Below are 14,810 nucleotides of genomic sequence, written 5' to 3'. Positions count from 1 at the left end.
CCTCATCTCCTTGCCATGCGCATCTATGGCGGAGGTAAATACTCAGAGCTAAGTCTCTCAAAATCATCATACTCTACATTGTTGAATCGTGCTGGACAACAGACAATTGTTAGCGTTGAGTTGGTTCAATCGGATAGTCTCCAGGTTATCAACTCCCTACTTTCCAAGCGTTCTGGCTGATCTTACGCATTATCAGCCATCTGTGGTGTCGGACTGGCTCAGATTACTTCTTCTTTTGCTTTGCTCAGGTGCTGCATGACAGAGCCAGTGCGATTTGGTCAGAGTACGTATGTCAGAATATCGTGGTCGGTGCCTCACTGATACTTCCCAGGTGTGCTTGCATCGATGCCTTTCGACTTGAAGCCCCGAATCTCCTCTCTACTTCTCACTTGTCATCTCCCTGCCATGCACATGCTCACCCCGTAAGTCTCTTCTTATACCCAGTGTGTTTGAATCATGCGTCTGGCTCGTTCTGCTACGCTATCATGTACGACCCTTAGCCATTCGACAGAAGGGGCTCAACTCATAAGCAGACCTTGTTGAAAAGGACCATCAGCGAGACAACTATTGGCCTCCCAGGCATGCCTTGAATCAACAATGTATGTTCTTTCGTCAATTCGCTCAATATAGATAGATAAAAAAAACTTGGAATGCTAACAAAATCGGCGATTTGATTTCCAATATATCTTCTCAACACAGTTCGTACGTGTCGTCGCGTCATCCCTCATACAAATGTGTGTCGAATTCCGGGATTCGTATCATCATCCAAACTTAAGCTTTATCTAGCCCGGCATCTATTCCAGGCACTCTTCTTTCTTCCATCGTGCTTCTATTCAATGCGGAGCTTAACTTTATCCATCACGCAGGTTGCTCATAATCCCGCCATCGATACACCTCGCGTCTCCATCGACGATACCTGGAATATCCACTCGCCGGATCTTTATTTTCCCCATGCTGCGTGCGATATATAAATTTAATATATCACCATTCACCGGCATCTACCCTCATTGGTAGTTGCAACAGCTCACGTATGAAACATCACGATACCCTTCAACGTTCCCGCAAAATACCTTCGAATTTCCCCGTTTCCCACATTCTATCAAACACTTCATTCAAGCGATCATTTGCTTGCCCTGGGAGCGGCTGTGCATGCAATCCATGTCAACGGGTGTATGTATGTGGGCATGCATGTATCTGGCTCGGTGCTTGACTCCGATAAATCGTGCTTAGCGAGGGTTCCAACAGAACATCGTGGTCGATACCTCATTGGTAGTTGGATAGGTACGTTTGAGGCCTTCTGATTTGAACCTCCGATTTTCTGATTCTCCACTCCCCACTCAGCAGACCCCATATCCTTGTCATGCTCATTCGCGATAGAGACGTCCAGTCGAGCCATGAGTCTACGCCATTCGTTCCTTTCATTCTCCTTGCCCCATCGGATGAAGGAATTGCATCTGAGCACCGATAAGTCATCAGCCATCTGGCTTCACGATTCGCAGTATCTATATGTCCAGACAGTGGAACACCAACGCGCATAATCAGCTGTCAAGGCACATTCACTGATTCTCGTTGTATTTCAACATCGGCCATCAAGGACCAGGATGGTTACAGGACGTTCCGGATAATTTGGCCTTACCACTTGGTTCAAGCGCGGGTACTTCGTTCTAGTGGTGATAAAACAAGAAATAGGTTTGCCTAGACCTTTCGGATATACTTCGAAATACCATATGTTAAATAAATACCACGACGGATCCTGCACCAAATTTCTCCTCCCTGGAGATGTCTTTATACAGTACAACTAGTGGATACATGTACACGCTCCTGGAAAACAATCGAATTCAGGCTAGTTTCTGCATCGGAGTATGCCACGAGTTTCGCGTTGTATTCTCGAACGCTCAGGATGAGGCGTGGTCCCAGCACAAACATCTGCATGACGAATAAAATTTGAAGAGCACCGAGGAGTATCTGAGCTCCAATAGAAGTCGAATACTATAGAACTGATGAGCAGTGGTTACACGCAGATGTCAGCCACAGGTCAGCGCACCCAGATTTCTGGAGAGAAATTAGCAAGCTGGAAGCAAGAGACACCAACAAAGCTAATATCATAACATGTACCAAACTTCAGCAGGAAATATGACTGTGTTCATATTACAAGCTCACCTTGCAAAATAACAAATGTGAGAATGTATGAGCACTCTGAAACAGTCCCTGATGGTCGATCCTGTCGATAGGCCGAGTCGTCGCAGCTCACGGAAGTGTTTCACAGCAATCCAGACTGAAAGACACAGTGCGAGGACCTCCCAAACAGTGTTGAGCATCCAAACAATTGAAAACAGAAGCTGCTCGATGCCTGCATAGTAGCAAACATACATGCCAGAGAGTATGATCTCCTCTGGTGTTTGTCCAATGAGCTGTGTTCTTCAAGTCAACAAGTAAAGCTTACCCTCTACAACATACTTGAGGCCTATTGCCGAGATCACTCCGCAGGTGATGTTTACAGCCAGGAAGATAATAACAAGGAAGATAAGCATCTTTCTAGATCCCTGATACATGGCATGCAATCGAGCAATCATGATGACTTGCATCGTGTGTCAGTCAGGTTAATATCACAGAGGTATTGCACCTCGGTGACTCACCGCCCAACATGGCAGCTACGACTAAATTTATCACATTCACTGTGTAGAATGTGATAGTGCCTGAAATTCCCAGTTAGTGAACGCCCTCGCACCAGTATTAAAGACTCCGACTTACACCTATTGGGTCATTATGTTGAGCCAAGTTTAATGGTTGGAATCTCACTCACACCTACATACGAGCGTATTGATTGGATGGGAATGAGATGATTGCAGAATACTCACTGTATCTGTCAGCGATGCCGATGGCAGAAATTCTGTGTGCCGCTGGTCAGAAAAATGAAACACAGCGCATATGAGACATGCCTAGAAGATGGACACTAGTTGTCAGAGATGAGCCATTAGCACAGTGCAAAGTTGTTGATCTCGACACATACACAGAATATGGTATTCCAATATAGCGTATCTAGAACATTTTGAAGTCAGCACAAGTTGCCCACCACGCTAAAGCACAATATGAGGTACGAACAATCAAATACAGCACAGTCATCAGAGACCAGTGTTGTCTCTGTCACGAATTCATTGCATTTTATTGTTTTATTCTGATATGGGATTCTTGTCACTCACCCAGATGAGTTCAATCTATGGCACAATTCTCAGCGAGTTGGCTGCTGTGGTGATAACATCGACGTACCTCTTGTCCGAGTGTTAAGACTGGAAACACCATGAGAATATCAGAAATTTTCGAACACTGTCCTGCTCACCCCAATCGTATACCACGACGACGACCGCGGCAACTGCGAAACTGAATGTCAATGTTAGATCTAGACATCCTGATGTGACGAACCCATCCAATAGCCGAAAAATATATGTGAACTGATAAATGGCCACCAACTGTGATCATTTGAGATGTAAGTCATGTTCGAGGGATGGGTGAGCGAGTGGGGAATGTCAGTGGTGTATGATGATAGCATTCCTGCTAGATATACCACCGTTCAGCTCTTGTATCGCCAAAATCAGCGTGATGGAGATGGAAATTCGATTTCGCCTCAAGACCCTTGATCAGATGAAAGGGTGCGAAATCAAACAAAAAGCCGGTAATCAAAGTAGATTTTGATTTCCAAATCACACGGGGCTACTTCAACACCAGGAAAGTTCCAGTCGTTCGTGATATCGACAACTTTTTTCCAACACGATTTTTTGCGTTTGTTTTCTGCGAGCTTGCAAAAATTGAAGAGTTCCTTATAAAATCGTATAGTCAGCGATCTAACACAGGTCAAAGTGTGATATGCGAGAAACAAGTATCTACACACTCTTCGCCATCGCTGGCTGAGTCCGAGGCGTAACAGCCCTCTAATTACTCTAATGAAACAAGGATCATTCTGCGGAACTCAGACAATAAACCGTGACAAAGTGGGCCGAATATATCTCACCTCATCAGTCGCCTGGTACGCTCGAATCATTGGGCATTGGGCTATCATGATCATATCAAAATGATGAACGAAGAGATGGTAAGCATAGAACGAATCAGATGCAAAGCTCACTATGTTCAATGCATCGTGCACTTGATGTCATGGTGATGCAGATGTATTTCGTGATTGATAGATGTTGGATACTTAGACGACACCATCGGGGGAAATTGCACACGGGAGACAATAAACCCGCAACACGCCAGAAGCCTGATTTCTGATTGTACAGGCTCATCTCAATGGCATCATGTTTCAGTAACTTCTATCCTGTGAGAGTGAGACCCGTCATTCCCGTGTAAGTCCATCCTGTGTTGGCACAGATCAGTGCCATCCAGTGTTAACTACATGAAAGTTATGATATAATTGCCTGTGGCAACACCAAATTATGACGACGAATTAAGGCTTGAGAATTGTTATCGATGGGGAAACGGAAACGAGGGTCGAAGTTCGAAGGTGCTTTGACGGTTATGGGATGCGTTGTTGTTACAAGTACAAAATAGTCGTGGTGCTTTGCAAACAAACAATTTGTAACAAATCGCGAACCACAGCCTGTTCGACGCACCGAATAGACAGTCGGGGGCCAGGACCTAGAGTGGTGATATGATAGGTGGCCATGACACTTGGCAGGACCAATTTCGCTATGGTCGCAGGAGCATGGAGACCTGTTTGCTGAAGCGCCAGCTGTGTTCAGTGAAGGCACCAAAAGCACTGCTGGTTATGCCCAGAGTCCAGAGAAGAACTCAACGTTTTGAGGCAGGAGGCTGAAGATGCACACAATGCTGGGCACAATACTGTAGAGATACGACACTAACTTCGTCACGCGTCACAAGCCCCCATGAATTGAAGCTATTCGACGTGACCGTCACACTGATTTTTCATAACTGAAGCTAAATTGTGACATGCAGTAGATTCGATAAAAAAACATATAGAGTGCCTTAATGAGACCAAAAGTCGGTGTACATCCTATTTGCGATCTGTCTGCGCTTTCTGCGCCCACAATCTACCTTTGGCATCAGTTTCAAGTTGTGGCATGACTGGGAGTGACATTGAAGGCAGACTTACAGTTCCAGTAGGTCCAGTGTTTAAGACCGCACCCAGCATTGCTTGACAGCTTACAGGTGAAGCAATGTGCAACAATATCAAAGTACCAATAGACTCGGATGTCCGCCATTGATGACAGCGACGCAGTAGTTCGTCACACCTGACTGAAGTTATTTTGGTCCAGTCACAGGTCACACCAACATTTGAAGCTATGAAGCTAAGTGTAACATGGTCACGGCTGGATGTGGCTGAAGTTAGTGTCGTATCTCTACAGTAAATCAATAATACAAGGGTTTGCATTCGCGCACCAAACATAATATGAAAGAGGTGGGGTCTCTATGTGTTCGGTGCGGCCAACCATCAAGCTTGTCTAAATTTGAATCAAAGCCCGTGGCGCTACCTTCGGCGCTTGCGGAGTCAAAAAAATGATCTAAAGAATATTTTTGTGCTTACACAGCGCTGAAAGGGCGATACATCTGTGCCACTCCTTCTTGTTGCATCGGTTATGGAAGACGAGAATTGACCTACGCGTGAAGTTCATCGGACAATATCCGACACATCAGGAAAACATTGAGTTCCTTATTTGCTCCTTATTTGACTTAATTTGCACAATAAGGAACTTTTAAGGCCGTTTTTTGTCCTTAACATCAGGAAACCGGCGAGAAGAAGGTTTTTATAGATATAAATGGCAAACTCAGATCACATGTCCACTGAATTATATCTCAAGATAAAGTGATAAATAATGGTAGCCTAGTGGTATCGAGGGATAAGAGGGTGCAAGAGGAAAATAATCCTGATGAAGATATGCATGTCTCGGAATTGTGATATACAATAGATAAACCGCTACAGGAAGTCCAGCAGCTCTCTAGAAATGTGGTCATTCTTTGCCTAAGATGGACTTCATGGTGGCCATTGGCAATGCCAACCAAGCAGCAATCATGAGGCTATAAAATGCATGTAATGTTGATACTCAACGGTCATCGGTCATAGTCATGATCTGTCTGGGGTAATAATTTGCCAAACACAAGCAGTTATTGTTACCTGTCATCTTTGCTGAACTTTGTGATGCATATTTTGCATTGATAACCCAAAAGTTACAAAATTCACATAATACTCTGACATCACGATGACCATCGGCAATGCCAACCAGACAACAATCATGGCCTATAAAATACATGTAATGTTGATACTAAATGGTCATCACTTGTAGTTGTGATCTGTCTAGGGTAATGTTTCAACATGCATCATCAATATCTGTTGAGTCTGCATTGGGGGGATTGGACGAACTCAAATTCGTCCGCAGAGTAATCAGATACAACCCTCGCACTGCCGAGGCTTGAGATCTAGTGTGGTTAGATCAGGCATCATCCAAAAATCACTCACCTCTTTTGTGCTGTTTCGTCTTCTACGGTCAGGGCATTGTCAAACAACCGCTGCAATTCAATCCCTGCTTGGTTGACGGGTGTCCCAGCAAGGTTGAACAAGAAACAGTGGCGGATCATGAGCTTGAAGTCGCCAAAGAACTTTCAGGCATTGGGATACTGACCGGCCTCAACTTCTTCATCCACATGGTAGACATGTTCATGGGCTTTTTGATGATTCTGTGACATGTCAGAATATCAAGCTTTACTGCATCTGTAGAATTCATTGAGCGTTCATTGCCAGGTATGAATTTGACTTAGTTGGACATACTGACAGGCTCCTAGAACGGAGCAACGTTTGATGCTGCTTGTGCTGAAGATCACTTAAGATCCTCCCACAAATTCGAGCTGCTCCCCTCTGCCATCGTCAGTTGGAACCTTGCACATATTTTTCGGCATATCAGCATATGGTAGGTCTTTCGGAGGAGGTGGGTGGATTTCATGTTTCGGCCATGTGCCGAATGACAGGAACTGATTGATGTAGAAGGACGGCGAACGGGTGCTGCAGCGGCTTTCTTGGGGGGAGCTGGCGGAGGTGGAGGCAAAGGAGGCGTGGCAACTTCCTTGATGATAGGAGGCTTCGACTGTAACAATGAGTCACATATGCGGCATTCATCAAAAGGTGACATATCTCAGGAAGTTGCTGGATCTACTTATCGAAGACAGCCTCGACACATTTGCCTGCCTGAGCAATCTCATGGTCCGGGCCATTGAACGTGATGCAATTGCTAAACACCAGCCACACGTCAAAGATGAACTCCTCGGCGCAGGGGAGGCTGCATCTTTGGTCGGAATATCATCAGCAATTACCAGGAGTGCGACTACTAGTAGGTGAGCAACGAAAGTGGATTGAGAGCGAGGCACTCACAATATACCATTAATTTCCCCGAGCTGCTCATTCCTAGATGTGAATGGCACATCTCACGTTCTCCTTTGTCAACCACAACAGACCCATTGTGATTGTGAAAGAAACCAAGGCCAGAACGTCCAGCAGGGAGTTTGATGCCAGAGCGGATCATCAAGCTTGACAGCCTGTGGTTCAACAACAGAAACCTTGCCTGCTTGGGCACCAGTGGCAATATACTGAGTATCTCGGATGGTGCAATTTGCCAGTGGACAAGAGCTGGGAAGCCAGCAAGAAAGGTATTCAATATCGAGGCTGTAATGATGGCAGTGTCTTGTGATGGATTGATGGTCATATGTAATTGCAGAGATGTATGACTGGGGAGCTTGGTAGGTCACCCATCACCCGTGGGAGGGGAGTAATGATAGAGTGTGGCGCTTCGATTGGTCGGGGGGAGGTAGCCGCGACTGCCACCAGCCGGACTACGGATAGGCACAAAATTAACTTCAGACAGTGATGCCACCAACCGAATCATAATAGCGTGTTCCAGAGCATCCACCCAATCGTTCTTCGCGACATTCCCCACAGTAGAGTCAGCTGAAGCGTTAATCGTGTCGAAGAGGAAGTACTACACCAATTCATACATTTAGTAATATACAGCAATAGCGAGATATATGTGGTTGTTACTAATAACAACTGTCCATATCAGTGTTAAATATGAATGATATCTCTGCGATCAGATGACTGATGGTATTATTAAACCTCGAAGTCTTTAAAGTCGCCTAGTTCACTGTCAATGTCATCATCATAATAACACATTTCATCTGGTAGAGGGGGCGGAACAAAGCGACTCGAAGATGGTGATGCACCTGCAAGGATGTCAGCAATTTAAGACAAAAACAATGATTTCACCCCCACAAGTGTTGTTTGAGAAGATTGATCCACGGTCCTTTGCGATTGCTATTGAATAAAGATTTATCTCGGCCTGGGCACGACACATTTTTGCTTGCAGGATAATGAACTCCAGCCCGATATTGCGCTGCCATGTATGACCAGGCAGAGAATGTGACAGTAATTCTGCCTGACAGGCTTGTTCTGCATGGAATGCACTGTAAAAGGCTTCTTGGACGTCCATGGCGACCCACGTGTTCAATATGGGTAACGAGGGACCGATGGACTTTAGAGACAGTAAGAGCAAACCAACACGAGTAATTATGACACTAACATTCATTATGACGGATGTTCGTTTGTCACCGTGCGCAGTACTGAATTCAGAAGTTGCACCATAGCTGTACAACAAAGAGCAAGTGTCTATCGAAGGTTCGGCATCTGGGATGGGATAGGCGTCTTGTCTCTTTAACCAAGCTTCACATTTGTCTCGCGTAGATGTTGAACAAGTTTGAGGTGCGTGGGCCAAAGCATGTCCTGAGCTTGTTGAAGGGGGGCTGAAATCGGGCTTCATTGAACTTTGGGCTGCTTGGTAGCAACAGGTTTCAGATTACTGATTCAGGCATTGAAGTTGAAGGAGCTCACGCATCCAGTGCTGCTGCAAATGTTCGATAGCCTGACTATACAAAGACACCTCCATCTGGCTTCATTTCTTTCTCTCCTCCAGGAGAAGATGCTCTAGAAATACATGCTTTCTCCCCTTCAATCCAAATGCGCAGAGGTTCTGGTGCTGTTGTAGCATTAATTCTTGCTTTGCTTCTATAGTGCGCTCCCCAACGAGTTCCCACAAATTGCCAGTGTAGACTCGGTCTTTGAGCAGAAATGACAGAACTTTGAGTTCGGTTTGAAGCTGTATCAAATGTTCAGGAAGTAAAAATGTAGATACAAGATAATTCACTGGCCTTATCATCAGCTATGAGTGCTATGTAGGCGTCCAGCAGCCCAATGCCCAATGAGTTCGAAAGTGCAAAAATGTTTAGGCGAGCAGCTGATGCGTCAAACAGATGTGAAGTCTCATCGAAAAACAGCTCGACTCCATCAGGACCTGACTTTTACGTGGGTGAAAGAGTATATGGGGGCCGACATCAGCACTTGCAAGGGTTTTTTTGTAGCGGCGACCGAACACCTAAAAGGGCAAGAGCAAAGATCTGAGATCTTGTTCTAAGTAAAGCTGGCGGTCCCCGCCAGGATCAAAAGTTCTTTGGCCATGCTGTATCATAATATTAACTATGGCAGGGACGAGCTCCCTTATATGTCTGCATTACCGTATCAATAGACGTGCTGCACCTGCAGTGGCACTGAGTATGGTCGCAATACAAGAAATAAACATTAGTACCACTGACGTGTGAGGTCGGTGCTAAGCTTGATTTGCCACTGTTGAGAGTCTCAGTCCGTTCTAGAGGCTAGAATAAATATCATTGGAAGATAACATTTCAATGATTTTCGGTCCCGTAACATTGTTGATCCCTTGGCCATTCACACAGGAAGGGTTGTGTCAAGTGGCACAATCACTAGGATTATATCGTTAGCTAGCAGCGGTCAAAGAAGTAAGTTTGCCAGCCTAAGAAACCTGTGTTTATGTTGGATCTGACCGTACGGTCGTACTTTGAAGTAACGCCCAGCAGCAGTAGGAGTGATGAGGCTTGAAATACTAGGACGTTCAATGAAAATGATCGCTTTGGAGTTGCTAGCCGAGTGGCAGCCTCAGTATCCCTGTCTTCCATGGTTATTGGATCTGTAAGGGTCACACTGTGACATTGTAACCGTGAACAAGTTGAGCACTTCGAAAGCTCAAAGAGCGGTTGCATGTGAATTTGAAACTCCGCAACTCCTCACTCACTGGCATGCTTGAACTCACATAATTTGAATTTCGCAGTCTTTTTGATATGATGCGCCTTGAATACATACGGTTCTACGATGGATAACTAAATGAGGGGGCCAACGCCCAGGAAGTCGTCACCCATCCAATTTGCGGTGCACGAGCTGGCCTTTCCATTTTCGGTTTGGAGACATTAATTCGAGAATCGTCATCTAGTATCACTAGTCCGAGTCTAACTACTTGTCAGATCATCTTCATTGCTTTTTCCTCCCTCCTCTGAAACAGATGTGGTGGTTCATCGCCGACCTTACTCCTACTCGCATGCACTTTTTGCACTTTTTAAACAGGCTCTGAAACTCCTCCGCAGTAATTTCATTGTCAACAGACGATGAAAGCTTGTTCAATAACTCTGTTTGCTCCCGCACGGTCCACCTGAATCGAATGTGTGTGGGTTTCTGATTTTTGGGGCCTTTCACTGATCAATGAGACTGTAGTCTAGCAGTGAATGAAGTTATACCTCTTCGTGGGTACTGGAAGGCAGCAAATGGTGCTATCGGGAAGTACGTGTCGATTTTCACTAGGTGATGGTCAGTGTTGTATCATCTTGAACAAGACAAATGCTGACCTTGGTATCCGCACGTATCAGAGGCGCATCTTGCGATGCGACGACTCTTTTCAGCAGTCTCATTCCACCAAGAATATACTGCCGTCTCTACAAACGCCCCTATGCCGCCGCTGTCAGCGCATAGACAGCACGGATATTTAAAATCATGTGTTTCCCGGTACTTCTCTAAGTTGCATGGTGGAATCTTCTTTCCCTCGCCATCTGCAGGCCTGCATTATTCGGAGTGATGTTATCTTTTGATCTGCAGATGATCCAATAGACATCTTACCAACACCATTCGACCATCGATTTCGAAGCCCTGTCATAGTGTAACAGCGCCAAGTGGCAAGTCATAGCTTCTGTAATCATCTTGGCCAACCTTTGAGCATCTTCGCGACAGTCAGGTGGGATCGTGATGGTAGAGGAAGGCGACGACGGTGGTTCCATCGAGTGCAACAGTAGTGCGGCATGGATTAATTTCCTTCTGAACCTTTATGAAATGTTGGCTTTGAGCCATATACGTCAGATGCACCAAGTGCGCCAGCATAGCCTGCTGTCACAGTGTGGGAACTTTGCTGGATCTGACTGGATCTGGCCAGATCTGACTGGAGTAAAGTTTTTTCATCACTGTTGTTGGCTGGAAGTGGTGAGTTTCTATCTGATCCTCTAGCATTGAGTTCAACCATACGTTTCAGCCCTCTCTATCATGAATCCTGCAAATCTATCGTCTGGTCGAACCCCTTTCCGATGCACTTGCATGTGTGAGTTTACGCAGGAGAATGCATATACTAAACATCAGCACTCGTGTACGAAAGGCAAGAAGTGTCTCTTCTCGGCTTTATCCAAAGCAAAAACATTCCTAGGATCAAAACGGACACATGTTGATAACAGCGGTGGCAGACAGACACCCAGTACGTGGTTCTACCTTCCACGAGACCCTTCGTTGTCTTACAATGCGATATTGCATGCAGAGCCTTCCAATACTTGCCCAACAGCGTCTGCAGTGCTCCCACTCCAGGAAGTGTTGTTTGCAGAGTCTTCATCACACCATACATCTGGCTCGATATGTAATGCCATTCTTAGCACGACATCTGTAGGTATAGACGAGGAGTCTTCACTGGTGCAGCGAAGGACTCGGCGTGTTGGCATTCCTATGCCATCACGCTACAGACAGTACGATGACATACTTCTGCAGCCTCCCCCAAGTGTTTCCTTCAATCAGACTCCTCAACAACCGGAAGTTGACCCACTTACAAATTCTGATGATGTGTCTACCACTGCTCATGCATCCTTGCGGGCTCCTCCTTTCTGTACGGCCAGGAATGTATTTGGGCTAGTGCACCAATTCCTCTCGTCGACTCCCCCGTCTCATGACCCAGAAGAGGCCATAACACTCCGAGATATCAGTTATCTTCCAGCCGCTACTCCAGCAGAACCGGATATTCTCTGCGAGCCTCACGACAGGCCATTTTATCCGTACCCCAATCGATCCTCTTTTGAACTTGGTGACTGGTACTGGAATGGCGGCACCCAGAAGTCCCATCAGAGTTTCAAGGAACTTATCGACATCGTCGGACGTCCTGATTTTGATCCTAATGATGTACGAAGCACATCATGGGACAAGATCAACATGCGATTAGGTGGGAGCATCGATGATGGCGGGGGAGACGGATGGGAGGATGAAGACGCGGGTTGGCGTAAAACCCAAGTGACGATTGAAGTACCCTTTTCTCGCACAACGGCTCAGCCAGATGCTCGACCTTATGTGGCAGCAGATCTCCACCATCGCCCTCTCGTTTTTGTTATTCGGGAAAAGCTCTCTAACCCTCAGGACGATGAATTCGTTCATTACGAGCCTTACCAACTGCGATGGAGCGCCCCCCACCTTCAACGTGAAGTAAACATTCAGGGTGAGTTGTACACTTCTCCAGCCTTCATGGATGCGCACCGCGATCTTCAGGCGTCCCCCGGAGAACCAGGATGCAATTTGCCCCGTTCAATTGTCACACTTATGTTTTGGTCAGATGCTACACACCTGACGAGTTTTGGTAACACGAAACTATGGCCAGTTTATATGTACTTTGGGAACGAATCCAAGTACCGTCGGTGTAAACCCTCCTGCCATTTGGGTAATCATGTGGCGTACTTCCAAAAGGTACATTTTAAATTAATCATACTCTCTCGCATTGAGACTGACGCCAAGCAGCTTCCTGACTCCTTCAAAGACTTCACAGGTACTTACACCCAAGGTAAGGGGGTCGGCCAGGAATGCGCTACCCATTGCCATCGTGAACTTTTCCAAGCTCAATGGAGGATTTTGCTCGATCTGGAGTTTTTACACGCATATGACCATGGCACTGTGATTCTTTGTTGTGACAGCGTCATCCGTAGGTTTTACCCCCAAATATTTATTTATTCTGCTGATTACCCTGAGAAGTAAGTTATCAGTACCGTCTATGAGATATGATACTGCAGCTCATGAAATTCAGGGTTCTCGTCGCAACTATCCGGCAGCTGGGAGGTTGTCCCTGCCCGCGATGTCTCATACCAATGGGACAACTTCATAATCTAGGAATGAGTCGTGATAGACAGCAGCGTACAACTCTTGCGCGCTCCGATGCATCAAGGAGTAAGCTGGTTGCCATGGCACGCGATATCATATACAACAAGAACTACGGTGTAGACAGCACAGCAGTCGAGACACATCTAAAGCCTCATTCATGGGTGCCAACCTCAGTGAGCCTGTCCATTAGCTTCTTTCCTCACGCTTATCCAAATTTGTTTAGAACGCGTTTTCAGACTGCCTTGGCCCACTCGGATTCAACATGTTTGTTGCTCTCGTCATTGATCTCCTGCATGAGTTTGAGCTCGGGGTTTGGCGTATGCTTTTGATTCATCTGTTACGAATCCTTTGCGCTTTTGACAAAGATCTGATTCATGAGCTTGATAGGAGGTTCGCTATATATGTACCCTTGATGATTGCTCGAATACTCAATTAACTTTGACAGGTACAGGCAGGTCCCCCCGTTTGGACCAGCCACCATTAGACGATTCTCTGCAAACACGTCCGAGATGTCGAGCATGGCTGCCCGAAATTTCAAGGATCTTTTACAAGTATGCGAAACAAAAATTACAAACTTTCATGAACTGATTTTTTCAAGTGTTCCATCCCAGTGTTTGATGGCCTGCTTCCTGGCGATCACAACCGAATCGTGTTGGATCTCCTGTTCGTCATGGCTCACTGGCATGGACTTGCAAAACTCCGTATGCACTCCGACATCACTCTGGAAATCCTCGACCAACGAACGACTGATCTAGGCAAAAAATTTCGTCAATTTAAAACGAAAGTTTGTGCTGCATATCACACCCAGGAACTCGATCGTGAAATTGATGCACGGTCTCGCCAGCAGGCAAAGGTAGCAGCTAAACGAGCAGAAACGGGCAATGTAGATGTTGTGGGTCAGGGGACTGCGGCCCGAAAGTCTAGGACGGATGTTGTCACTAAAGGGAAAAACAAGGCGAGTTTGGGGCAGTCTCAGGATGCATCTGCACCAAAGCAGCTGCGAAGGATGAAGATGTTTAATTTTCAAACTTACAAATTTCATGCGCTTGGGGATTATGTAGCCTCAATCCGTCATTTTGGAACAACGGACTCATACAGCACTGAACCAGTGAGTTGTAATTCGCTCCTCCTCCTTGTCTTAACTTGACTATTATCAGGGAGAATTGGAACATCGTAACCCGAAATGCAGATACTGTCGCACTGATCGAAAAACCTTCACTTGCCAGTTGACGCAGATCGAGTGCCGTCAAACGCGATTACGCCGCATCAAGCAACGCCAACAACAGTGAGCCTCTCGTGCAGAGGTTAATGAAACAGCGAGCGATCCCCAACTGCACCATCATATCGGCCTAAGCGAGAAGATATTTGATGATTTTGGCTACTACCTCCGTAGTCATGCTAAAGATCCTGCTATGAAGGTAAGTAATTTTCTACTTCGTGGAGATCATTTTGAGACGGCACTCAGGACTTCCTGCCTCGGTTGAAGGACCACATTCTGGATCGCCTTGAGCTGGGGGAGAAACCAGCT

General features: G+C 46.0%; 2 protein-coding genes across 2 annotated transcripts; both read right to left on the bottom strand.

Moving 5' to 3' along the window:
• Positions 1-1,339: 1,339 nt before the first annotated feature.
• HD556DRAFT_1507601 (uncharacterized protein) lies at positions 1,340-3,815 on the bottom strand. Its single transcript, XM_041309062.1, has 13 exons — positions 3,421-3,815; positions 3,338-3,370; positions 3,268-3,287; positions 3,201-3,215; positions 3,099-3,141; positions 3,011-3,039; positions 2,810-2,939; positions 2,748-2,753; positions 2,637-2,696; positions 2,444-2,578; positions 2,161-2,392; positions 2,045-2,096; positions 1,340-1,989 (listed from the first exon to the last, which is right to left on the bottom strand). Exons 1-13 carry the CDS (start codon positions 3,545-3,547, stop codon positions 1,786-1,788), a joined length of 1,086 nt encoding a protein of 361 aa, XP_041153687.1. The 5' UTR covers positions 3,548-3,815; the 3' UTR covers positions 1,340-1,785.
• Positions 3,816-5,960: 2,145 nt separating this feature from the next.
• HD556DRAFT_1507598 (uncharacterized protein) lies at positions 5,961-11,166 on the bottom strand (the record flags this gene model as incomplete). The annotated part of the gene is made up of 18 exons (XM_041309061.1): positions 5,961-6,027; positions 6,467-6,588; positions 6,630-6,718; positions 6,971-7,088; positions 7,854-7,976; positions 8,111-8,217; positions 8,261-8,525; positions 8,574-8,637; positions 8,720-8,821; positions 8,882-8,916; positions 8,985-9,146; positions 9,640-9,699; positions 9,889-10,031; positions 10,155-10,191; positions 10,427-10,590; positions 10,633-10,692; positions 10,741-10,949; positions 11,009-11,166. The coding sequence occupies 18 exons, from the start codon at positions 11,164-11,166 to the stop codon at positions 5,961-5,963; spliced, it is 2,085 nt and encodes a 694-aa protein (XP_041153686.1).
• Between the last annotated feature and the right edge of the window lie 3,644 nt (positions 11,167-14,810).

Source organism: Suillus plorans (assembly GCF_016647745.1).
Source record: "Suillus plorans strain S12 chromosome Unknown HD556scaffold_96, whole genome shotgun sequence".
NCBI classification, from domain to species: Eukaryota; Fungi; Basidiomycota; class Agaricomycetes; order Boletales; family Suillaceae; genus Suillus; species Suillus plorans.
Note: the sequence above shows the minus strand (reverse complement) of the source record. Positions and strands in the feature narration are given on the sequence as shown.

Bases quoted from the DNA above. Each gene is read 5' to 3' on its own strand.
- HD556DRAFT_1507601 (XM_041309062.1), bottom strand. From the start codon at position 3,547: ATGCTATCATCATACACCACTGACATTCCCCACTCGCTCACCCATCCC. The intron at 2,940-3,010 runs GTATGTGTCGAG...TCCATCTTCTAG, and splicing joins ATTGGAATACCATATTCTGT to GCATGTCTCATATGCGCTGT. The intron at 1,990-2,044 runs GTGCGCTGACCT...TCAGTTCTATAG, and splicing joins ATTTCTCTCCAGAAATCTGG to TATTCGACTTCTATTGGAGC.